General features: G+C 39.2%; 1 protein-coding gene across 1 annotated transcript in view; it reads right to left on the reverse strand.

Annotated features, from left to right (window-relative positions):
• Positions 1-9103: 9103 nt before the first annotated feature.
• MED27 (mediator complex subunit 27) overlaps positions 9104-26912 on the reverse strand; it is a 276923-nt gene continuing 259114 nt past the window's right edge. The window contains exons 7-8 of the mRNA XM_003339627.4: positions 11690-11767; positions 9104-9688 (exon numbers count right to left, since the gene is read on the reverse strand). Of these exons, the coding sequence (XP_003339675.2) occupies positions 9554-9688; positions 11690-11767 (213 nt within the window). The 3' untranslated portion in view covers positions 9104-9553. The remainder of the gene's footprint in view (positions 9689-11689; positions 11768-26912) is intronic.

Here is a 26912-nt window from a genome sequence, read left to right on the forward strand (position 1 = left end):
TGGTGTCAAAGAATTGGAAAATGAGGGGATGTCCATCTACTGGAGAATGGCTGGATAAGTTGTAATACTGTTGGTGATGGAATATTGTTGTGCTATAAGGAATGATGAACAAGATGATTTCAGAAAAAGCTGGAAAGATCTGCAGACACTGATGCAGAGCAAAATAACAGAACCAGGGGAATGTTGTACACAGTAACAGCAATATTGGATGATGATCATCTGTGAAAACTTGGCTACTCTCAGCAATGCAATGATCTGGGACAATCCTGAAAGCTTTATGATGGGGAAGGTTATTGACTTCCAGAGAAAGAACTGTTGGAGTCATCTTTCATATCAGTGTATTTAGGGTTTTTGGCTATGTATGACTTTGCTCTTACAACAATGACCAATATGGAAGTGTGTTTTGCATGACAATTAAAATGTGAAAAAAAAAAGCATTCTGTAGAAATGGGAGGTGTATGGTAACCTTCAATTTGCTTGCATTTACAATGATATTCAACACTGCAGTTTATTTCAATGTATAGTAGGAGTGAATTTCATCCACCTCCAATTCAATTAATGTAATTAATTAATGAGCCCAGAATGTAATCATAAAGTGTAAAGTGGGTACAGAGTTTTCTGAGGACACCACAATAAATGTGTGAATAAGTCTTAGAGGATTCTAGGGTCTTGGCCATTGGAAACTACTCATTGGCGAGAGAAATCAGTCCCACCTCTATGGCCTATATATAAAAACAATAAGTCATTCAGCAGTTTGAATTCTACAGGCAGATGTGTGCCCAAGGACAACAGAGGGCAGGGAGGAGGAAAGGCAGTTTTCTGTCCTCCCTTTTCCACACAGACCCTGACACTAGAGCTGTTAGTTCAATGGAGGCAATCTAGTGAGCCAACAGGAGACACATACTGAGGACAAACATCACAGTCAATGCAGTCAATGCGCATTAAGTGCCAATTATATGCCAGGCTGGGTTAGGAACTAGGGAAAGATCCAAAAGCCTGATAGTACCTGCCTTCAAGGAGTTTATATTCTTTTTTTTAAAAGGAGTTTATATTCTTTTTGTTTTTATTAAAGGAGTTTATATTCTTAACTAAAATAGAGGTAATTTGCTGGGAGCTCCCTCTTTTTGCATTCTACATCTCAGAATCTTTTGACATGATCTCCCTGTTCTCTGTCTTTATTTATTCTTGCCAAGACTAATTCCTCTTAGTGTATTCTTGATCCCACACTCCTGGCAGATTGCCCCTAACATTACTGCTCCTCCCTCTCCTTCAATCCCTTCTTGTACTAGCTTAAAAAAATAGAGAGATTCCAAGTAAAACCAAACCATAGGCTCTACCTTACCCTATGCTTAATCATGGATTTCTGGGCCCTAGAAGCAAAGTTATTTTTTAATCAAGTTTATCCCTTGGGCCAATTTCAAAATAGTTCTCCATTCCAATGCCCGTCCTGGTTGCCCTTTCTGGATGCTCTCTTTTTGTTTTTTTTATTCTAAACTTGACACCAAATAAAACGGGCATTTTCAATTATGTAGTGTATGTAAACTTGTCTTAAAAAATCTATTATACTAAAATGTAAACTCTGTGAAGTCAGGAACTGTTTTGTTTCTGAATCCCCATTCCTTACACAGCGCCTGTTAGGTAGTAAGTGCTAAAGAAATGCTTGTGACATATTTCTGTCAGACCATTCTCACTCTTTGTGGATTCCATCAATGTAGTTAATTCTTAGTTAACTTTTGTTCTGAGGCCCTTCCACAAATTCCCAGCTAGGTAACAAGGCAGAGCAAAGGATAGAGAACTGCGCCTAGAATCAGGAAGACTTAAGTTCAAATGTGGCCTCACATACTATACTATACCATACACCAGCATTAGTCAAGTATTGGTACAGGTCCTTGGCCAGCATGGGGGTGGGGGGAGCTGCTCTGTTCCCCCTCTTCCCAGAGCCCAAGGCAATTTTTTGCATGCCCTGCCTTCCCTCTGACCAGCCACCCTAAGGGAACACTTCCTCCCTCTGCTCTCTGGGATAAGGCAGGGGGCTCACAGGCAGCTTGAAGTTGCAGTTTGGGCATGCAAACTTGAAAAGCTTTGCCAACATTGCTATATAACATATATAATATATCTAAGTATATGTATGTACTTGTGTGAGTTTGGGCAAGTCATTTAATTGTTGGGCTTGGTTTCCTCAGCTATAAAATGGTAATAAGATCATCTACCTAGAAGGGTTGTTGTGAGGATCAAATGAGATGATTTGTATATAGTGCTAAGTACAGTGCCTGGCACATAGAAGGTACTACATAAACATTAGCTATTATTATTATTAATTACCCATTACTGAAGACCTAGGAATTAAAAAAAAATGCTCTCAAAGAATAATTTAGAACTATGCAAGTGTTGCCTAATCAAATCTACACTCTTTTGTACATAGACATCGTCTTGAACTTTGCAAGCTCCACAACTAATGGAAAGAAATGGGAATGTAAGCAAATTAACTGTGGCCTTTTGGCAATCATTAATTTAAGCAACTACCCTTTGGAAATGAAAGGCCAATACCTATTAGCTTTAGGGGCGTCGAGTGCAGAGTCAAATATTAAAAGGCCACCTCCAGAAAGGGAATGCTTTTCTAATAAAGGTCCAACATAGCAAAACATTCAGAGATCTGCAGCTAGAATCATGGAAATGGGGCCACTGCACAGACTTTGATATACTCTTGAGAAACAATGCTTTCCTTTTCTAAATGGTCTTTTTGAAAAGTTCTAGATCCAAGAGCTTCATGACTCTGCTTAAAAAAGATTCAAGGCTACCTGACCCCATTTGCAAGGCTGGTTTCCTAGCTGTGGCTCCATAAACCTTATCAATTCTTTTCACTTACAGATAAGCATAGGTTCCATTTTTGGGGGGTCGGTGATGGGGAGAGGTAGTTTAATTAGCGTAGAAACTTCTCAGTGTGGAAATTTCCCTCGATGATGCAGAATGGCAACTTGTTTGTAAGTTTAACTCTTACAGAGTTGCTTGGAGCCACTTATGAGTTAGTTAAGTGACTTGCCCAGAGATACAAAGTATATGTCAGAGTAGGCCTTGGATTTAGGCCTTTCCTGCTTTCAAGTCCAATTTTCTAACCATTCTGCCACTATTTTAACAAAAATATCATATTTATATGGTACTTCACCAACTGGACTACTGATTCCATAGATAGGAATTCTCCAGAGATCTTAACAACAATGCAAATTCCAAACTGAACTCTAAAGTGAATGCTTAAGTCTTATTTTTTTTTTAACCCTCACCTTCTGTCTTGGAAGTATTGGCTCCAAGGCAGAAGAGTGCTAAGGGCTAGGCAATGGGGGTCAAGTGACTTTTCAGAAGTGTCTGAGGCCAGATTTGAACCTAGGACCTCCCATCTCTAGGCCTGGCTCTCAATCCACTAAGCTACCCAGCTGCCCCCAAGTCTTATTTTTTAATATTTTATTCCATCAAGGAAAATAAAAAGTGACAGCTCCCCTCCTCTCTTTATAAAATTATGGGTGAACAGAATGAATCCAGGAAGGAGATCCCTCCTAGATTCTTTTACATCAGGATAACCCCCCCTGTAAAAGACTGAACTCTTAGGTGATTAATAAATTCTTGGTGAGACACTTGGCAGGCTTATATCCCTGTGCCAAAACTAAGCCTTCCCCCCCCCAACAGTAAAGGCAACTGTCCTGTTTCCATCAAGATGGCAAAAATAATAAAATAAATTCAGTTTGCTAGCAGAACTCTTCTTTCTGCTAGCATTGAACAAAAGCAAAAAACTGTACATAAAGATATTTAATCAGAGGCTGAAATTTCAGAGAGGCTGAAGCCACTATTTATCAGAAAGCTACTAATGGTGTACCTCACCTGAGATGGGTCCAGAAACGTTATGAGATTTTATTACCAAAAAAAGAAAAAAAAAGGGTGGAGGCAAACTCGGGACTAATGATACCGCTTCAAAGGCATTTTCTGAAGTTCTTTACCTCCAACCTTAACTTAAAAGGGAAGGGCTGTCCAATATGACCTCTAAGGTAATTGAGCTCTAGATCCTGTGCATGCTAAGGGTTGGGAGTAGGGAGGAAAGCTGACTACACTGGAAAATGAAGCTTTCTAATTATTCACAGACCAGGTGGACCGACTGCAGGGCAACTTCTCCCTAACACGACTCCACTCACTCATCTCTGATGCATACAGAGTTCAGTCCTGAATGAGCTCTGCAGATCCAATACCAGCTGGACTAGACACTGGTGAGAGAGCAGGTGGGACTGTAACTAGCCCTGTCCCATCAAAGGCAGGGCGATTAAAAATCACTGAGATAGCTGTCGGACTTAGCTAGCACAATGAAGAAAAGGAGGCTCTGACAAGAAAGGCGAGTTAATATTTTGTCCCCCATTCTCTACACCATTTGGCTCCAAATGATGTCTGAAGTCTGGTGAGATTCACTGACCTCTGGTGAATGCTGGTGGATGAAGCTGTCATCTCTCTTCTCCCCTCGGCTCCAGTGACCTTCAAAAGATGCCCAATAGAGCACCGGGGCCCATATTTTAGCACTACAAATGCATTGGGGAGTTTGCACATTAACACCAAAAGATCAACATGCCAAGTCTGGGTCTTACACATTAGTGGTGTGCTACATCAAAGAATCATGCAGTACCGAGAGCCAAATTCCTGTTCAGCTTGAAAGGAGTCTGACTCTCTTCTCCTGGCCCTACCTCACCAATTGCCCATTATCCTCGTCACCTCACTGAATCCTAGTCATGTAAGAAGTATCTACAGCCTCACACTTCTTAGTAACATACTAAGGCACAGAGTGTGTACAACTAAAATGGGTCCAGGCCCTGAATGGTCATCCACATACATGTGGAGCTGGAAGGGCCTGGAGAAGTCATCTAACACAACTTGCTCATTTTATGGGTGAGCACGACCCACTTTTTTTGAACATTTCATACAGTACAATTTCATAACTGATAAATTGACAGGCACTCGAAATTTGGATAATGGTATCTGATTTGGACTAAATGCCCACTTCTTAGACTACACGGCCACTGAGTGCTTTTCTTAAACCCCTACCTTTGGTCTTAGAACACTGTGTATTGGTTCAAAGACAGAAGAGTGGTAAGGGCTAGGTTAAGTGACATAGTGAAGAAGTGTCTTGAGGTCACACTTGAACCCAGGACTTCCTGTCTTTAGGCCTGGTTCTCAATCCGCTAAGCCACTTAGCTGCTCCCTCAATGGGCATTCTTACAAAGCTCACAGGATAAATTTAGTATTTGAGCCTTTCTAAATACTGGTTTTATAGGGGACCTATATCACACAAAATATCCCTAAACTTAAAGAAAAAAAAACTTGCTTAAAATATTCCTTTAGATCTTGGGATATGGTGTCACTAGCATTCATACAGCGCTCAAAGGTTTTCAAAACATTTTACAAATATTATCGCTTTTATCCTCACAACAACCCTGGGAGGTCAGGGCTATTATTGTCCGCATTTTACAGATAAGGACACTGAGGCAGACAAGTTAAGTGATTTGCCTATGGACACACAGCCAGTTAGTATCTGAAGCTAGATCTGAACGCAAGCTTTTCTGACTCCAGGTCCAGTGCCCAAGCCAACTGGTAATACATGAAAACAATAATGACAGCTAATAATAGATGTGTTCAGAATACATACGTGGATCCTCAATGACTGCTTCCATGTAGTTTTCCTGACTTCTCGGGTAGACAGTCTCTGTTGACTTTTTGAAACACAGGGCTCTGTTTAGCAATCAAGGATGAAATCCATCCATCCATCCAAAACCAACTTTTTTAAACCCTCACCTTCCATCTTAGAACTAATACTGGGTATTGGTTTTAAGGGAGAAGTGTGCTAAGGGCTAGGCAATGGGGGTTAAGAGACTTGTCCAGGGTCACCCAGCTAGAAGTATCTGAGGTCATATTTGAACCCAGGACCTCCCATCTAGGCCTGGCTCTCAATCTACTGAGCTACCCAGATGTCCTTCCTCTACCCATTTTTAAAGCACCTGTGTGAGGAAGTCCATGTTAGGCAGTGGTGGAGATATAGTTTAAGTAAGCTATAGTTCCTAATATGCCTTAATCATTGCTGGCATATACATACACACACAGAGAATGTGATTAAGTTTAACAAGCATTTTATAGACTGTTTTGGGGTTTAGAATAGATCTCATCCATGTAAGAAACTTTTAATGAGGAAAACTCTTTCTGCCAGTGAAAATCCTCAAGTGTCTTAAGGAATTACTTAAGGAAAGTATTACCCACTGAACCATCTAGCCACCTCCAGGTAGCTTATATAGGATGGACATGGAAATGTATAGGTCAACTGCAAGAGTGTATGTTTACTATTTATTGAATATAGTAGAACTATTCACATAGGCAAAGAAATGGTTTATACAGATCATAAACACATATATATGACACTACAAATAGATTATACATTTATTATGCACATGCATGTATATACACATGCACATGTATGCATGTGTGTATATACACGTAATCTAAATTATGTAATTGCTCTATATCATTATTTCTGCAAAATTGAAATTGAAGATCACCTAAAGGATGAACAAAGGGCATGTGATGGGTGTGAGAAGGCTATAATATACCATAAAGAATTCAGTAAGATGGGCATTTTCAAGGATTTTGTCAAAGAAATGCAACTAATTGGGGAATGACTGAATGAATTATGTTAAATTAATGTAAAGAAATTGTAGTGCATTACAATTAATATGGAGAATTCAGAGAAGCATGAGAAAGACCTAGGAACTAGTGAGAGAAAAGAAAGATTAGGCAATCAATTTACAGAGTGATTATATTACAATGCAAAAGCACATAAAACTTAAAACTGCATGGTGTCTAATCATAATGACCAAATGGGAAGAAGGCCCATGGGAAGAAGGAATTTCTTTCATTAAAGAAATGGAGGATTGTGGGTGAGGAATTTGCCATATGTGGTTACTATGTTGGTTAGTTTTGCCAAACTGCTTGTTTTTCCCTTTTATCCGCTTACTTGTTGCTTTAGGTGGAGAGTGCCACCTTTTAGAAAGCAATTCTCCAATTCTGGTAGAGAACACCGGAAACTTACCAGCCCTTTTACCTACTTGCTCGTTTTAGACGCAAAGTGACAAAATCAACATAGTAACTACCATATTTTTTTTGAGCCATTCAGAATACACTGCATTTTGCTTGGAACTCTCGAAGAGAGCTCAGTGTTACCTAGGATAATAGTTACTTGTGTATATGTCACTTCTACCTACTAGACTCTAAGTTCCCTGAGGGGAGTGCACGTATGTGACTGTGAATCTTGTTTGACCTAAACATGGAATCAATGTGATCCTGTTAGCACCTTGGACAGTGCTCCGTGCACACACAGTGAGTAAGCCTATCTGCTGTAGTGGATAGTGTACTGGCCTGGGAATCAGGAAGGCGTGGTTCTGAATTCTGCCTGACATTTACTGGCTGTGTGACCACAGGCAAATCAATTAAAACTCTGAAATTGTTTCCAAGTAAAATGGGGAAAACCCTTATTATACCTGTCCAATATGGCTTTTTTTTTTTAAACCCTTACCTTCCGTCTTGGAGTCAATACTGTGTATTGGCTCCAAGGCAGAAGAGTGGTAAGGGCTAGGCAATGGGGGTCAAGTGACTTGCCCAGGGTCACACAGCTGGGAAGTGTCTGAGGCCAGATTTGAACCTAGGACCTCCCATCTCTAGGCCTGGCTCTCAATCCACTGAGCTACCCAGCTGCCCCCCCCTCCCCAATATGGCTTTTGTGAGACTTACATGAAATTATGTAAAACTCTTTGTAACCTCCAAATATATATATATATGCATATATATATGCCAGGTATTATTAATCATTTCTAATTGTTCCAGAAGACAAATTGCAGAACAACTGCCAATTTATATCGATAGAGGGAGTTCCCTCACTAAAAGTTCTTTATACCAATGAAATTATAGGTCTGAACCAAAAAAGAAAAGCAATAGACCCCAATAATGATAATAAATACTTATTGAATTGAATACATAATCTTTTTAAGCAGGGTAGTTAAAAGACAACTGGATTTGGAATAAAGGATCTGAGTTTAAATGCTGGCTCTTTTGTTTACTAGGCAATAAACAGGGAGACTTTGGGAAAATCACCTGATCTCTCTGGGTTTCTTTCTTCTAATGGGTAAAATAAGGAGGTTGAACGTCAAGGTCTTACTTTCACTTTTCAGTCAATGATTGTATTATGATCCATTGTTTATTGTAAATGAACTACTATTTGACACAATTTAGGCTGCTTTACAATAGCATATAAAAACTATTCCCCATTCCCATCAAAGTCTTCACTAGTTCGTCCATCCATCCATCCATCCATCCATCCATCCATCCATCCATCCATCCAGTCATCCTTTTTTTTTTTTAAACTCTTACCTTCCATCTTAGAATTAATACTGTGTTCCAAGACAGAAGAGTGGTAAGGGCTAGGCAATGGGGGTTAAGTGACTTGCCCAGGATCCCACAGCTAGGAAGTATGAGGCCACATCTGAACCCAGGACCTTCTGTCTCCAGGCCTGATTTTCTGTCCTCTGAGCCACCTACCTTCTCCCTTGGATAATTCATTCTTAATTTTAGCATAATTAGTTACTAGTCTGAAGCTTTTGCACTTAACCTATAGCTTTGAATTTTATTTTAGAATGACTTTTGGGATTAACGTCAGGTTAACACAAGTTAATCTGACAAATCTTGTCTGATTTGGGGTAACTTCTCAGACATTTCCCAACCAGCTAATAATGTAGATTCCTTTCTTTTTTATTAGTCTGCGTAAAAACAAACAAAAACACACCTTAATATTTTACTCAACATATAAGCCATCTTTCAAGTAGCCACATGCCTTTGAAATTTTGTATTTGCTAAAACTGCTCTCCTTTCTCAAATGCTAAGCCACACCAATATGCATCCTTAACAAGATTAAGAAAAGTGAACATTACTTTAGAGTTTTTGTTCGATTTTATTTCTAAAAACACAGTAAAGCTCATCTGTTAAATGAAATAGAATGTATAAGGCATTATAAGAAGACAAGTTAGAAATCTTCATCTTGAGTAAAAAGAGTTTATTGCTTATAAAAATAAGTTATTTAACAATGTATATTTCTGGTACCATGTGTTAAGTTCTAATTAAAATGACAATAGCTTCTGAAAATGACTTACAAGACTAATCCAGAAGGATGAGCTCACCACTAACAAACAGAAGAACACACGGCATTACTTTCTTATATTATGTACACAAAAAAGTCCTCTTTTCCTTCTGTGCACCAGCTGAAGTATAAAATTAGTTCCCATCAACCTGGTATCCAAGAGCACTGGTTCAGCTTTAATACCCAGTGAAGTTTACTAAAGGGAGAGGATGAATGAATTGATGTTGAGAAGCAAGTTAACTACTGAACCATCAATATTGCTTAGGGTTGATCTGGAAAAAATTTGGGGTGCTGGGTTTATTTCTCCACTTGTTTGTCATCCAGAGAGTCTGAAAACAGGGCCGGGTCAGGTTACTGTCTGCAGGTGTCATGGAAGGCTTCGAGGGTTCGGAAATCCCTCCATGTGGGAGGAAGGCCATCTTGTAAAAACTTTCCGCAGCGCTGGCATGGAGCCTGGAACAGCTTTATGTAACTTCTTAACCAGGTCTAAAAAGAGAAGTGTACAGAGAAATGAAAGAAACTGGATCTGGATGCTTCCAATGTCATCCTTCCTGTCAAGCATAATGATGCTGAGGGCAGAGAACTTAAGTTGGCTCTGACCCAAAAAGATACCCTGTGATTGTAGAGAAAGAAGCATGCAGAAAGCCACAAGGTCATAATATTGCTGTATTTCAGTTCTGTTGGAATCCCCTCATTTCCCCCAAACTAAGGACCTTGTGAATAGGAAGTAGAGCTGGTAGAAAAACAAAAATAAAAACAAAAACCTCTCTTAGTGGTTAAAATGGCCCATAAAGGTCCTACAGATCCATAGTTTATTTCCAGAGCTCTATATCTTTGTGATATACACAAGAATTCCTCCTTTCTTCTATTGGGCCCACAAGTGGTCACAGGCCTTCAAAAGTGAAGTCTGAATAAATTAAGATGTTAGAATTCTCCCAAAGAGGTCACTCTACCCTTCTTTCTAATGTGATTTTAGAGGTTACATTAGCCTCCATAGCCAAAATGAAACCTAAAAACACCGAGGGCACAGTTTGCCTGATACCACCAAATAAGGTGATAAAAGGCAACTACTAACACATTTAAACGTTCATGAATACAGTTCACTCCACTGGTTTCCTCCAAGCATCATAAATAAGGATGAGGATTGTATAACTCAATTCAAAGCTCAAGGAGATTCACTATTTAAAAAAAAAAAATCCAAGCAAGCGAGTTCTTGCTGTGAAGGGTGCACATGAATCTCGTCATTTCAAGTACTATTGAATTAAGTCGATATGAGAAAATTGTTCTCTGAAGTGGAGGTCAGCTGAGTTTATTGATACAAATCCTTCCATCTTCATCACTGCCTCCTCCAGAGAGGAGCAAAGCTTGGATAGTCAATAGCTCTCCTTCAAAAGGACTAGATCTTTGGAGATCAGCAGCAGACATGGGGAGAAGGACAAACTGAACTGTTCTCTTCAATTGCTAATGTTTGCTTCAGTCTGAGGAAGCTTATCTTCCCTCACCGTAAAAATTACATTTTCTAAAAGCCCAAAGGCAGGTCACTCAAGGGAAACAGTGAACTTAGACAAACTAGGCTTAGGGTTAGCACTCGCATCCATCCAAAATGAAGTTTCTAGACTGTCAACTCACTGCTTTAGCCAACTGATTAAATGGGGCTGTGATTTTTTAAACATGCCACTTGTTTTCTACATCTTAATTTCAGGCACAAATTTTTACATGAACTAGACAAAAATTACCCCATCCAGCTGCCAGCATTTTATTTAGAGATGAAGAATTTCATTCAATGATAAATCTTGACAGGTAAGTGCTTGGAGTATGTTCCTGAAAGAGCCACTTTTGAAAGGCCAACCTTTTTTAATATAAGAGAAAAAGGAATTTAATTGCTGTGAAAGATGGGTCCAGATCTTTGGGAATGAGGCCATGCCAACAAGATGTTAGAACAACTGGGCAATTCAGTCAAAAGAGTCAGTCAAGCCAGTTGCTTAGCATTACATAAACCAAACACCAGGCACTCAAACACCTAGCCTATCAAATTGTTTCACAGCATAAGTTTCAAGTTTTTTATAAAAATGAATGTTCTAGGAGCATTTGGTGGCTCAGTGGATAGTCAGACCTAGAAATGGGAGATCCTGGGCTAAAATCTAGTCTCAAATACTCCTCTAGTTGTATGATCCTGGAAAAGTCACTTAACTCCCATTGCCTAGTCCTTATTGCTCTTCTGCCTTGGAACCAATACTTCATATTAATTCTAAGACAGAAGGTTAAAGTTAAGAAATTAGTGTCTTAGAAAATCTATCCAAGTTCTTTCTTATTCAGCAATTGTGGGAAAGATTTGGAAGTTGTACAGGTCCCATTTTCTGGTATGAGACTTACAAGTCATCTGAAGATACAAGGAGGCTGTAAGAACTACCTTTTGGAGTTACTCTCTCATATTTTGTATCCATCTGGAGGTGTCAGTGGGGGCAATCTTATGATAAAGTCACTTACCATGAAGGACCTGACCACAACATCTGGCATCTGGGGCAACTGATAGTGCAGGAGTGCAGTGGTGGCATGATCTGTCACCTGAGCAGGAGAGAAGAAAAAAGCCTGAGTTAGGGGCCATTCTAAACCAAATCGAGATAAAAATAAATATAAGGTTCATTGTCAATTCAAACCCATTTCAAGTAGGAAATATAGGCATGGAGGAGGTAATTAGATGGATTCTCAAATGGTTTCCCTTTCCAATCTAAGATTCTGCAAACTGTTACCCTGCTCTTTATTTTTTATTTCTTTAAATGCTTCCCTTCTGTCAGTATTAATTCTTAGAATCGCGGTAAAGGCTAGGCAATCGAGGTTAAGTGACTTGCCCAGTGTCCCATAGCTAGGAAGTGTTTGCAACCATATTTGAACCCAGGACTTCCTGTCTCCAGACCCACTTCTTTACCTGCTGTACCACCTAACTGCCCCTTTATCCTGTTCTTTACCTGATACATGACTACATATTACATGTAGTTTTCTTAATTCACCTAAGGGACTGGCAAGATTATGTCTCCTGAAATGGGAAGACTCTTGAAATATCTAAATCATGTTCCGTTTATTGACCTTATGAGATTCCAAATGAATACTCAAAGAAATTGACTTACTACCAAAATATAGGCACCCTGAAAATTGTTACCAAAATACAATCACTAGAAAAAGTGAAATTGGCACTCTAGCTAAAGTAGAAACGTCCACCCTTTATACCCTGCCGATTATCTGGCTGAGAGAGTGACGATGTGAAAAATGCAACTTGTACAATGGAAAAAGGATGCTGGCCAAGGCCTCTGAAAAGCTGGGATCCTGTTAACCAGCTAGTTGCCTGACATTAGGAAGGTAAACCTTTGCCCATCTACCCTGGGCTTCCACTATGCCAGCTTTTTCCACTCCCTCACTTAGGAGAACAAAGGTTTAAGGTTCACAGACTCTGTAATAAGTAGTAATAAGGGACTATATATTGATTGGTAATTGATAACTAATAGATAGATCTTCTTTCTTCTGTCTTTCCCTTCTCCCTCTCTTCCTCCCTTCCTCCCTCTTTCTCCCCTCCCCTCTCTTCCCTCTTTTTGGTGATTCTCCTGATTTCTCTAAATCAACTCAGGGGTGAGTTTATGATGTTTCAAATGAAATACTTTTTCTTTTTGCTATCTTAAAATAAAGAGTTTATTGGGGCAGACAGGGAAGGATAAGGAAATGGAAAGAAAGAGGTTTTGGGGGTTTCCCTATTACTAGGATGAGTCTTAGATTGGAGGACGGTGGAATGTAGTTCAATTGAGAGAAATGGCTGATAGGTCTGGAAGTTCAGCCACTATCATCAACAGAGCAAGTCAGAGAGAGATATATCTGGACTTTTGCCCTTCTTTCTTCTGCATTCAAAGTCAAAAGACCACCTCCTTTCTGTCTTCAAGGTTTTAAGACATAATCCTTCAGTTGGTCTGTTCCTTTCTTTCAAATGCTTCTTCCAGTAACATTCCAAATTAGAATATTTCTCATTTGACTGACAAGTCATCATTCTCAGCTGCTCCTGTATTTTTGCATGCTTCCTAAATTTCTCTCTCATCCACAACTCTCAAGGATTGCAAGATTCCCTAAGGTCTGTTTTTGAGAGGAGCCCAGAGCCCTGCAAGAGGAGGTGACAGGTAGAAGAAGTAGCAGACTCAGATGGGAACTTTTATCTTTGTTGCCAAGTCAAGAGTTCTCCAATCCTGCCTCTTTTGAGTCAAATTCTCTCCTGCAAATGAAATGTTGGGAGAATTGCAAATAAACACACTGGCCATACTGCAATTCAGAAGAAAACTTGGAATTGACTAGAAAGATCTTCCCCTAGACTGCTCAGCACAGTGTACCAGGCTCTGCTTCAACATGCAGAGTTCAAGCAGTGCAGCTGGCATTTCTGACGATGGCCAGCAGATGGGTCAGCAGGTTGACAACCAGATTTAGTCCTTTTCTTTTCTCTAAAAGCTTAATTTGAAAGAATTTCTCTTTACTTGCTTGGATGACAGATTTTTCCCAGGGCTGGAGAGTTAGTTAATTGCTTTCATTTCCCATCTAGTCAGTTATAGTCATATTTTAATAGAAGAAAACAAAGCTGACTAATTTTCTGTATTCTTTCCATACTCCCACCCTCAATTAGTTCTTGGAATCGTAGCCCACAGCCCAGAGACAAAATGTCCATTGGATTTCAGATACATTTTTAAACACGTCCTTCTTCTTAAAAACCAAGAATCTTTTTCTTGTTTTATACTTTTTAATACTCCAGATGATTATTGAGGATTCTACTTTTGTGCTCAACACATAAGAAAACACATCTTGGAGGCTGGGGTGGGGTAGAGGAGGGGATGGGAGAATGAATGCTATTAACTAATTCAAATTCATTTCAGCATCAGCACATAGATGTGGGTTCTATTGTAACAGGAAGCAAATGAAATTCCACAAGCAGATAAAAGGTGCCGGGTAGGGGAAGAGCACTTAGGGTCTGAACAAAAAGGAGGTGATTCATTGCACAGGTAAGTGCTGGGAAGGAGAGAAATGCCTCTGAAAGATCAAAGTGGGTGCCAAACCCAAGGGAAAGCTGGGGAAGGAGGGACAAACGGAACAGTGACAACAGACTTTGCTAGGTCAAACCTGGCAAAGGGAGTAGAAAAATGAGAGAAAGCAGAAAACGACTGTGAGGGCACCCAGTAAAGGTAGGGAAAATGGGGACGGCAGAAAGAATGGCCTTTTCTTAACTGGAGGGTAGAAAGAAAGAGCAGTACATGAGGCTTTGCTAATGGCGGTATCATTTCACTCCCAAGCTAAGAAAAAACTACATATTCTCTATACTCATTTGGGGATACATTTTCTCCCCTTGCTTCTCAGTGGGAATGGCTAGATAATTTATTTTGTGTAAGGGGGAAACATCTTTTAGGTCACACAGCTAAAGGCCAGCCTTCTGCTTTATAAACCTTACTTTCATAGATGTCTTCTATAGCATCACCCTCTATTTAACCAAGATTAGCCTCTCCCTCTCTCCCTCATCATCACAAACAGATTGGAGCTACAGTTCAGGTCTCGAGAGTGGAAAAGAGAGAAAACTCTGCTGCCATTCAGTACATTTAAAATTCCATTCTACAGATGAGGAAACTGACCCAAGACTTCCGAAACATGCCTCCGGTCATCCAGCTATGATAGGGGCTGGTGAGCATGGCAAGAGAAACATCTTCAGCATCTCAGTTAATGACTAGGGACCTTCTTGGAAGCCCCAGAAGGAACTCAAACTCAACAAGCCCTAGACTGAGCTCATCAACTCCTCCAAACCCTCTTTTCTTCTAGTTAACTTCCCTATTTCTAGTGAGGTCATCCTCTTTCTCATTTTTCCCTTTGTTCTCAATACTTGTGTTTTCTGCCCTTCCACCTCACCCCCCTCATTCCACCAGACTAATACATCTCTAATCTCTCCCTTCTCCTCAGTCATAGCCACCATTCTGGTCTAGGCAGACATCATTTCTTGCCACAGCCCCCTGCCTCTAGTATTTCTCCTCCTCTTCCTCATTATTCTTCACTCAGCTGCCAAACTGTTACTCTTAAAACACAGATCTGACCATGTCACTCTTATTTAAAAAATTCAAATGGCTCCCTACAGTCTCTAGGATAAAATATAAATATATTCTTTGACTTTTAAAGCCTTTCCCAATCCAATTAGGGGTTACTTTTCTAGGTTTTCTCTACATCATGTTCCACAAACACAATGTTCTCAGTACCTGACCTCCCATCCCCCAGCTTTGGGCTTTCAGCACATGCTGTCTCAACACTCAGAGCCCATTCCTTCCTCAATCTTACTTCACAGGATCACTTGCTTCCTTCAAAACTCAGCTATATGCCTCTTCCTACAGGAAACCTATTTGGATTCCCTCCAGTTTGTAGTGCCATTCCCTCAGAAAATATTTTATTTTTTTAATTAAATTTTTTATGTACATGTTGTTTCCCCAATACAAGCTCCTTGAGGGCAGTGATTTATATTTTATTTTTAATCTTTGCATCTTCAGGGCCTACTATTTTATATATATTTTGTATTTAATTTTATATATGTGTTGTTTCCAATATAAGCTCCTTGAGGGCAGGAGTTTTATTTTACTTTTAATATTTATATCCTCAGTGCTTAGCACATGACTGGCACACAGTAAGCATCTAATAAATATTTGTTGAATGAATACTATTCCCCAAGGAAGAGATGGCCTTCACACCTAGTTAAGTCCTAAGGTCCAGGACTAGATGTCTCCCATTCTAGTGTTCTATCTACAATACCATGATGCACAGAATGAAAAAGGAAGAAAAAGCCTGTTTAAATAAACAGCAGCATTATTTAGTCAAAATGTGCACATATTAATTATACTAATGCATAGCAGAGTCCCCAAGGGAATAGAGTCCTTCTACAGCCACCATCACAAATCTGCAGGTAGGGACTTAATCCCTGAGCACCTTACCCTAATTTGGGGTTTTGATAAACAGATTTGAGTTCAGTAGGATAGTTCTTCTTATAGTCTAATTCTTAAAAGTGTTTCTCCCCCCCACTCCCCACCCCTCAGTCTGATAGAGTTTTCCTCAATTCCAGTATTCAGGAAAACAAAAGAGAGGGAGGACACACATAGAAAGTCAATTGTGTGAAGGTCAGGGAGAGAGGAGGAATAAAGAAGATGCCTCATAATGGCAGCTACCAGCTGTTGTCGGTTTTTAAGAAGCAAGACACTGTGCAGTTCCTAAATTGGGGTGAGTGTGCAGAAAATGCCTACTCTTAGCCATGGGGCAGATAGCAACTATGCGATGCATTTAGAAGGGGATCCAGAATTCTGAACAAGCACCTTTCTTTTCTGACACACAACCTTGCGAATAACAAAACATTTTTCATGGCATTGATCGAACCTCTCCTTTGCACTTATCACATTCTATTTGTACTTTTACTTATTTATACATGTCTTAATCCCCATTCACATTTACATAATGCTTTATGACATAGAAATCACTTTCCTTACAACAACTCTATGACAGAGGTAGTATGAATAATATTATCCTAGTTTTACACTTGTGGAAATTGGAATTCAGAGAGGTTCCGCAGCTTCTCCTGGTCACACAGCCCTGGGCTAGCTTTATTCATCAGTGTACAGTTTTTGCATCAATGTTCTTAGGAATCATAGAATGTGCTCTTTCCTAGGAGTCAACTTGGTTTATATGAAATCTCTCGCTTTCACATATAGACAGAGAACAGAGAATATTACTGTTGTTACATCAAAGGTTCCATGATCTCAAAGATATAAGTATGTTTTCCGCTGGTACTATATATCTCCCTGTACTGTGTAGTTCTTATCACCTCCTTCCATAAACCCTTCATGGAGAGTTAGACCCAAACTCTGAAGACTTTCCTGTTTCTTTTCTTCTTTAGTGGAAATCCCTGCACTGTTCAAGCTGACTATTTATTCTTCTTTGCATGTGCTGAATGAATGAGCTGCCTTCTTTTCTGCCACTTCTGAAGCACAAGCTATTGCTGGTCATACAGCTATGGTCCACATATATGTTGCCATGTGATCCTCTGTGTCATTAAAATATGCATATATGTATATACATATGTGTGTATATGTGTATAGCTATATAAACCCTTAGTTTGTCTTAGAATCAAAATTAGTATGGGTTCCAAGGCAGAAGAGTGGTAAGGAATGGCTAGGTAATGGGGTTAAGTGATTTGCCCAGGATCATATAATTAGGAAATGTCTGAGGCCATATTTGAACCCAGAAATTCCAGTTTCCAGGCCTGGCTCTCTATCCCCTGAGCCACTAGCTGTCCCTGCCACTTATAATATTGATTCTTCAGAGACAGAGGTATTTCAAGATTTTTAGCTACAGAGCACCACTGGGAGAATATTGGTATTAAAATAAAACCCACTGCCCCTTCAATTTGGATGGGGTAAAGATGGAGGAAAGGAGAGTGGCTAGTACAGAGGAATGGCCTGGGAAAGAACTGAGAGTTCAAGAGATAAGAGACAGTGTAGACAGAGTAGGGTTTTGTAAGGTAGGACAAAGGGAGAGGTGGAAAACCAAGAGATTAACACTCCTAATTTCTTTACCCAATCGTCATGACATGAGCTCAAGACCCTTTGACATTCTTGGACACCTTCCAGTTTATCAATGTTCTTTTTGAACTATGGTGCCCAGAACTAAACACAATACTCTAGATGGTGCCTCACTTCCTCTTATTCCTATACACCTCTCTTAATGCAGTTCTATCATAGCTTTTTGGCTACCATATCACACTATCGACACACTGTTTGCAGTCCATTAAATCTCTTCCAATTCTTTTTCCAGACAAACTGCTGCCTAAACATGCCTTTTTCATTTTGTATTTGGGAAGCTGATTTTTTGTACCCAAGAGTAGAACTTTACATTTACCTTTATCAAATGTCATCTCGTTAGTGTCCACCCAGAGGCACTCATCTGTCAAGATATTTTTTTTATCTTGACTCTTATCCAGTATATTAGCTCTCCTTTCCAGATTTGTGTCATTCCCAGATTTGGCAAGTATGATTATATATATATATATATATATTAATATTTATAGGATTGTAGAGGATTGAAGGGGGTACTAGGATAAGGAAGGTTTGTAATAGGGAATGGAAGAGTTGAGAGAGAGAATTCGGCTGCCGGTGAGGTAAAAGGAGAGATACCCCTGCTGAGAGGCTATCTTAGAAAATTGGGGTTCCTGAGGAATGGGCCACCTATGATAGCCTGAAGGGATATCTTCTCTATTGATTGATGTTGAAGATATCCTGAGCAGGTAAGCATGGACCCTCCTGAGGGACAAGCCTCCTCCCAGACCAAGGTTGCCCGGCAAGGGTCCAATAAGGACCATTTATGGTTGAATGGCTGTCCTTAGGTTCAGCTCCCTCTATGTCCCCCTGAAATGATAGTCGTCTCATCTGAATGCGGCTTATTTAATTCAAGATGAATTTTAATAACAAGTTTGGATTGGGGAGGTATCAGGGAAGAGGGAATTGGGATTTCCCTAGATTGGGTTTGAGTCTCTCTCAACTTTTGAGCTGAGGTCAGGCCTTGCAGGCTGATGAAGGGTTTCTTTTATTCCTGTCTATGCTAATCTGTGCTAGTTTTCTTAAATTCAAAGTCTTTAGCAGTAGACAGCAAGAGGAAGAAAAGGTTCTGACCATCAGAGCTGGTTGGGCCTGTCTCTTCGGTCTGATACCCCTAAAGACTGGCCTTACAGTTCAAACTGCTCCCTTTCAATCCTTTTGTTTGATAACACGATCACAGGAACCCAGGTAGAGTATACAGTAGGGAAAATCAGGAATAGAGGTACTTCTATCCTGAGCCAGGGAGAGAGGCTCCTTCCAGACCAAGGGCCAGGAAGAGAGAGAGACCTTGACCAACTGTCACTCTCCAAGTACCTCATCCCCCACCCAATGTCATTCTTGTCATTCTTGTCAATATCTTCTCTCTAACACTCCAACTACTGTTTGTTCCCTCCTGAGTGGCAGAAAGTCCAGAACTTGATTCAGTTTTCCTTTCCACAATTGACTCCCTTTTTTGTTGTGACCTTCCCAAGTTCACTTATTTTTATTATACTTACCAAGCTACTAAATCTAACTTCTAACTAGTCCTCCCAAAATAATAAACTTCTCTCAATTACTCTATTACTATTCTATGCTAATTTTATCTATTCTAAGGAATTCTATACAGGAAAGTTTGGGTAAGGGTGGTTTTAGGGTTTTACAATAAATTCAGCACAATAAATGTTTGAACAAAACCATTACAAAGAAATTTGAATCAGTGCTAAATATTTATAGACTTTCACTATGTTACTGCCTTTTACAAATTGTCTCCTTATGTGTTGGAGTTTTTGTTCAGTTAAATTTTCAAAATCAAGCACATCCTCTGCTACTTCAATCACTCTATCAAGGAACTTTGATGGATGTTCCCCAATCTCCTGTCTCAATTTCTCACACTGTCCCCAAGTATCTGGTCTTTTTGAAAAACTTTTCATTGCCTCTAATAGATCTTCTCTGGCCTTTTTTAGATAATGCAGATTTGCATTATTAGATAACTTGAAGTCTGTTCCACATTACTGATAAAAACATTAAATAGTATAAGGTCAAGAAAAGATTTCCCTGCTCCTGCCAAGACAACACTAAACCATTAATGACTTTTTTGAATATAGCCATTCAACCAATTATGAATCTATTTAGTTGCTCTATGGTCTAGCCTTTTCCCACAAAAACAGAATAAGATATTCACCAAACATTTTGTTAATATGCAGATAAGGCATCTACAGCATTGCCCTGAATTAGTAATCCTGCCCAAAAAGGCAATAAGGTTAGTTTGTTGTGATCAGTTCTAAAGGAAGTGAACCCTGCTCTTTGTAATTCCTGCCTCCTTTTTGATAGTCACCATCTCTTTAAATATCTGTTCTAGAATTCCTCCAGGAACTGAATTCAAAATGACTGGCCTATACTATGTTGACAATATTTGCTGCTTCTTCCCTTTTTAGGGGGGTTGGGGTTGGGGTTGGGTGAGGGGGAATTGAGACATCTGCACTTATCTCCATGACCTTTAAAATATTATTAACACTGAATTCTGGAAAACAATTTGAAACATTCCCCCTAAAGTGACTAAAATGTGCATATCCAGTGATTCAGTGATATGTCTACTAGATAAAGAAGGAAAAGGACCTATATGCACAAAAATATTTATAGCACTCTTGATGGTATCAAAGAACTAGAAATTAAGGGTGGTACCCATCAATTAGAGAATGTCAAAATAAGTTAAGGTTCATGAATGTAATGAGATACTATTGCACTATAAGGAATGATGAAAGGGATGTGTTAAGAGAAACCTGGGAAGATTTGTATAAACTGATGTAGAATAATGTGAATAAAACCAGGTGAATAATTATCGGTCTTATGAGCTATGCTACTCATCTCCTGAGATGTGATAGACTCAATAGGCAGAATGAGACATATATTGTTGGATATGGACTACATTTGTTCTGCTCAATGATGTATATTTGTTCCAAGGGTTGTTTTTTTATTTTTTATTTTAAATTGGGGAGAGATGGGAAGGAGAACAATTAAATGTTCATTTTTTTAAAATGACAAAACAAAAGAAAAAGAAAAACCACAATGGCTGCTTCTTTCAGTATTTGGGTATGGTTTATCTGGGACAAGTGACTTGAATTCAAGGGCAATTAGGTATTCATTCTCTCACTCTTTTCTAATTTGTTTTGGGGATCAGTCACAGGTAAATAAGGAGACAGTGGAAGATTGTCCCCTCCAGTACAAATACCTTCATATTTGCCTCTTCTTTATTGTTTCACCAATCACTTAAGCACCCACCCTCAAAAATTTGGGAGTCAGCTGACTTTTCTTTTGTTCTCACTCCCTATAATGAATTGGTTACCAAGTTCTTTTGATTCTACTTCCACAATCTTTCTTCTATCCCTTTGCATATGGCAGGATCTTAATAAAAATTGAATTGATGATCTGTTCTTTCTTCTACACTGTTTTTACATTCATTTGGAATCTGAGAGCTTTCAAATCCTTCCCTTCCCTTCCAGTTCTCTCATTTTACAAGTGAGGAAACTCAGACAAGGGAGGTGCACATGCACTCAAAGTCATAAAGTTCCTCAGCAGTAGAGGAGGATCCAGGCTGGTGGGCTTTTCATAGTATCTGTGATAGATACACCAAGTGCCAGCCTGAAGATAGAAGCATAGGTATCTTCCCTGTATTTATTTACTTTCTCATTGAGGAGTGGAGGAATACGGGGTGGCCTTAAGGAGTCTCAGGCCCTAGCAAGCATCTTAGATCAAGAAGTCATGAAGAGGCTACTTTCTTTAGTCTAAACAGACTTGTTCCTACTAGTTTATCCTTATACAAACCCCTAAGGGGAAACTCCTGTTTCCTTAATCTCCACTTCTATCCTTTGCCTAGTAAAAATGAGAATATTTTTTTTTTTAAAAAAAGAACAGGATCCAGGAAGGTAAGTGGAATAGTTGGGTTCTTGCCTCTACTCTGGGACCCCCATCTGCTGCTCTGATGTAGCTATTTTCTATTTCTCTCAGGGTCCTGTGCCATCTGACTGCTCTAGTTTTTGTGGGGGTTTTTTTGTGTTTTTTTTTTTGGGTGGATGGTAGGTTATAAATAGCTCAGAGAACTCTGATGTGAACCATGGAAGTTATTGACATAGTCTTATTCTTTGTGTAAGAAATCTGTATGCTACTACCATTTCTATGGATTTCATGAGTTCTAACTGTAGCTAGTAGACAGCAAGGTCAAACATTTGCTATCAGTCTGAATCTTATGTTGTTCCCTCATTTAAAGAGATAAAAATTAACGTAGAGTCCTTTCTTTAATGCAATGTAGGGATTTAGGGTTCTCCTAAAAGTTTAAGGATACTCCCACTCTTGCAAAGGATTTCCCCCCATCCTGAAATGATCAAGTCAATGCTATCAATACTTGTAGAATGGGTATGATAATTCACTCCCCATTCTTGGACCTCCCTATACCAGGACTCTTTTCCCTGGCTCTAATTCCCTACTTGTTTTGTTCCCCTTCTTTCAGAATGTAAGCTCCGGAGGGCAAGAACTATCTCACTTTTATATTTGTGTCCCCAGTACTTGGCATAGTACCATTAAATGTTTTTTTCATTGGTTCATTCATTCATTCATTCATTCATACATTCATTTATGGAATCATAGGATTTGAAGTAGAAGGGCCTTCAGATGTCATATAGTTCAATTCCAAAAGATGAAGAATAAGATGAAGGGATAACAAGGTGAAGTGATTTGCCCATGGCCACAAAGGAAGTAAGGATATAGAGAAATGAAGAGTAAGTATGTATTGATTGGTCTATGGTCCAAAACTTTGGTAGTACAACAGAAAGAGTGTTGAAGATCTGGCTTTCCAGCTCATTTGCAAGACTTGCTAGTTGTGTGACCTTGGTTAAGTTAATCTATGAGCTTCAGTATTTATAATTTATAAAATAGAGATAAAAATAGTTATACTACCTAACTCACAGTGTTGCTATATGAACAAAAGGAAATGCCTTTTTATTACTGCATAAACATCTGCTATCATAACAATTATTATTCTTTTTGACTGGACCTGTTGATTTCCATCAGGGTGAGGAACTAAGGATGAAGAAACCGGTATCTGTGTAGCTTGGCAGTTAATCTGAAACTTAGAATCTTAGACAGTTGCCAAGGGCAATGAGAAATTAAGTGACTTTTCCAGGTTCATAAGCCTGTATATGTCAGAGGCAGGCCTTGAACCCAGATCATCCTGTCTCTGAGGTCAGGTCTCTATCCACTCTACCATGCTGCTTCTCTGCCATTAAAGTAGGAGAGCAAGGACATTAACTCGAGCCTTTTGTCTTCATCCAGATCTTGGGCTCTTGTTGATTCTATCTCTTTGACTCATTGATGATCCTGGAGATAAAGCATTCCCGAAGTCCCAAGAGACCAAGTGTTCCAAATTAAAATAGTCCCTGTTACTCATACTACTCTGAAAAACATACTCTTATTAGGAAGATTATTCAAGAGAATGTTAGTGCAAGGGGCAACTGGATGGCACAGTGGAAAGAGAGACAGGCCTAGAGAAGGGAGATCCTGGGTCCAAATTTGGCTTCAGACACTTCCTAGCTGTGTGACCTTAGGAAAGTCATTTAACCTTAATTGCCTAGCTCGTGTTCTTCTGTCTTGTTACTAAGGAAAGAAAGTAAGAGTTAAAAAAAAAAAGAAGAATGTTACTGCTAAAGGAGACTTTACAGACTATCTTCTTATAGTGACATCTCCAGAAGTATAAAATTTCTATGTCTTTCTGGTTCTGAAAAATGAAGTTATTTAAAAAATTCACAAGTTGAATATGAAAGTGATGTTTTTAGAACAAGATGAAAAAAGATGATAGACAGGTCTCTTTCCAAACAGGGTTAAAAGTATGGTAGAATAGAAACAAGAAACTTTTTTTTTACATGCAGACCTAGACTCTAATCCATTTTTTTTTTTAAGATTTTTACTTATAGGTTAAGCAAGCCTAGAAGGCCTAAGCTTGGAAACATCTAAGCCTGTGGGGGTAGGGATTACCTCAACAAAATCAATATTGCCTCTTTTGCTTGATGAAGGAGCAGTTTGCAAGGGCTCTGAAGGACTTGTAATTTATCCACCTTAGTAAAAAAAAAATGTTATCCGATAGGGCCCAAAAGATGAAACTTTCTGTCGGTGTGGGAATGTTAAAAAAAGAGAAAGGAAGAGATACTACTTTTAGCCCAAAGAAGAGGTCAGCAAAATGCAATGGAAAGAGCATGAACATGACAATGGTTAAAGGATATGAACACAAGCAATTTTCTGATGAAGAAATCAAAGCTATCAATAATCATATAAAAATGTTCTAAATCCCTCTTGATTAGAGGAATGCAAATTAAAACAACTCTGCGGTACCACCTATCAAATTGGCCAACAGACATTTAAAGAAAGTGATAAATGGAGGGGATGTGGCAAAACTGGGACACTAAAAGCATTATTGGTGGAGTTGTGAACTGATCCAATCATTCTGGAGGACAATTTGGAATTATGTCCAAAGGGCTAAAACTGTGTATACTCTCTGATCCTGTAATACTGCTATTAGGTCTATATCCCAAAAAGATCACAAAAAAAGGGGAAAGGACCTTCTTGTACAAAAAATATTTATACCAGTTCTTTTTGTGGTGGCAAAAAATTGGAAATTGAGATGTCCATCAATGTCTAACAAATTGTAGTATATAATGGTGATGAAATACTATTATGCTATAAGGAACAACGAGCAGGATGATTTCAGAAAAAGCTGGGAAGACCTACATGGACTGATGCAGAACGAAATAACCAGAACTGGGAGAACACTGTACACAGTAAGAGAAATATTGCACAACGATCAACTATGAAAGATTAGTCATTCTCAGCAATACAGAGACAATTCTGAAGGACTTATGACAAAGAATGTTCCAGAGAAATAACTGTTTTGGAGTCAGATGAAGATCCAAGCATACTATTTTTCACTTTAGTTCATTTGTTTTTATTTTGGGATTTTGGTTTTATATGAGCATTCTCTTACAACAATGAACAATATGGAAGTATGCTTTGCATGATAATACATGTATAATGCAGATCAAATTATCTGCCATTCCAGGGAGGGAGATGGAAGAGAAGGAGGAAGACAATTTGGAGCTTATAATTTTGGAAAACCTATGTTGAAAATTGTTACTACATAAAATTGAGAAAATAAAGTATCTTAAAAAAATTTTTTTTTAAATGAGCAATAGCCTGGAGTAAGAGGCCTGGGGTTCAAATTCTATGTGATCCCGGGTAGGAAAGAGATCTCTAAAGAACCTTTCAACTCCCATTCTTATGAGCTTATTGGCTGGCTATGTTGAACAAGTGAAAAGGTGCTCAAAAGCCTTGTTGCCTAATTGGTCTGACATCATGCTGGTCATTCCTAGAATCCAATCACAGTCACTTCTTTTGGCTAAATGATTTTATCTCCAGGAGGCTCCTAATGAGAATCTACTTGCCTCATATGGCCAGATTAATTCATTGAACTAACTGTTAGTCATCTAAGAGATTTGGACATGAGACAGTTTTGATGTTAGGGAGATCAAGATAGGTCAGAATCCTAGGAAATTGGCCAAGGAAGTGGTACTGTGAGTAGCCCTCACTTAGTGGTTGGGGGTGGGGGGGGGGTGGGGGAGAGGTGCCTGCATGCATGCATGTGTTGGGGGGGGCAGAACAAAGCCCAATTTTGAGGAAGATAAACATTTACTCAATTTTACAATTTTATTTAGGACTGGCTTTGTACAGAGGCATGAGGAACCCCACAAAGGTTCTTGGGGAATTAAAGAGTTATGGTGATAAACCCAAATATTAAAAAAAAAGTCTGGGCTGTTTAGAACCATTTTCTAACAGTAAAATGCCAGATTAAACTGCACAGTACCAAGAAAAAAAAAAGGTGGGGACACCCAAATTCTGTGCTCATTTGGTACAATATTATTTTCAGTAGGAATATCCTCATCGTCAGAGAACATGTAAAGATATATTAAAGTTCTCAGGAAAATAAGGAGACAAGCATGCAGACCATACGGGAGTGAATGAGAGAATATGTATAGTCCAGCTGCTCAGAAGGAAGGCAGTGTGATTGATGTTAGTGGAGAGAGAGCCCTGGATTGCAACCTTGGAGACCTGAGTTTCAATCTCAGCTCTGCCATTAATTAGTTGCGTGAGCATAGGGAAGTCATTCCTGGGCCTCAGTTTCTCCATCTATAAAATGAGAGAATTAGAACAGAATTGTAAGATTTCTTTAAGCTAGAGGATTCTATGACCTTCAGTCTAAGTTCACGCAGTGAGTCAGCACTAGAGTAATAGCCAAATTGAATACTAAACAGGCTTAGAGTAAGAATTTCAGGGCTATGGCCTATCTCCTCATGGTGACCATAGGATTTGCTACAGTTTCTCTGGCCTAGGCTCTTTTTCTGCTTATTTCTTCAGAGGGGCTGCTATCTTCCCATTCCTCAAACACAGAACAGGTCACCATTCCTGACTTGGAGGTTTACATAGTCTTACATAAGTCCTTATGAGGCTATAGAAATGAAAAATTACTACTTTGTTACTTTTCTAATGCCAGAAACCCACAAACCACTTTCAAGGCAATTCATAAAGCCTTTAAAAGAGAAATCAGGATGGGACTCAAGTAGTCTTCACCAAGGGCAATTCCATTATGTTTTAGTAATAGCCAGGTAGGTACAGCCAAATACCTCAAGGTCTGATAAAACCCTCTGACTGCTAAGGGAGCCTGGGAGAGGAAAGGAACTGCAGGTAAAAGAGAGGCATCAAAAACAGAAGGAAAAAAAAACAAAACCCAAACCACTGGCAGGGGGTGGGTAGGGTGGGTGTTAAGAATCAATCACCGATTAATCCTTTTCTGGTTTTAGAGGCTTAAAGTAGTTGGGAAGTGGGAAGAGGGGAGGTTGACAGGGAGGGGGAGAGGGCTTTTAGAAGTATATCTAATAATACATATATAACCCAGATCGAATCATCTGCCAGTCCCAGGAGGGGGATGGAAAGGGAAGGGAGGGAGACAAGTTCAATCATATAGCTTAGGAAAACTTGTGTGGAAATGTGTTATTACATGTAAT

Source organism: Monodelphis domestica, chromosome 1, assembly GCF_027887165.1.
Source record: "Monodelphis domestica isolate mMonDom1 chromosome 1, mMonDom1.pri, whole genome shotgun sequence".
NCBI lineage: Eukaryota > Metazoa > Chordata > Mammalia > Didelphimorphia > Didelphidae > Monodelphis > Monodelphis domestica.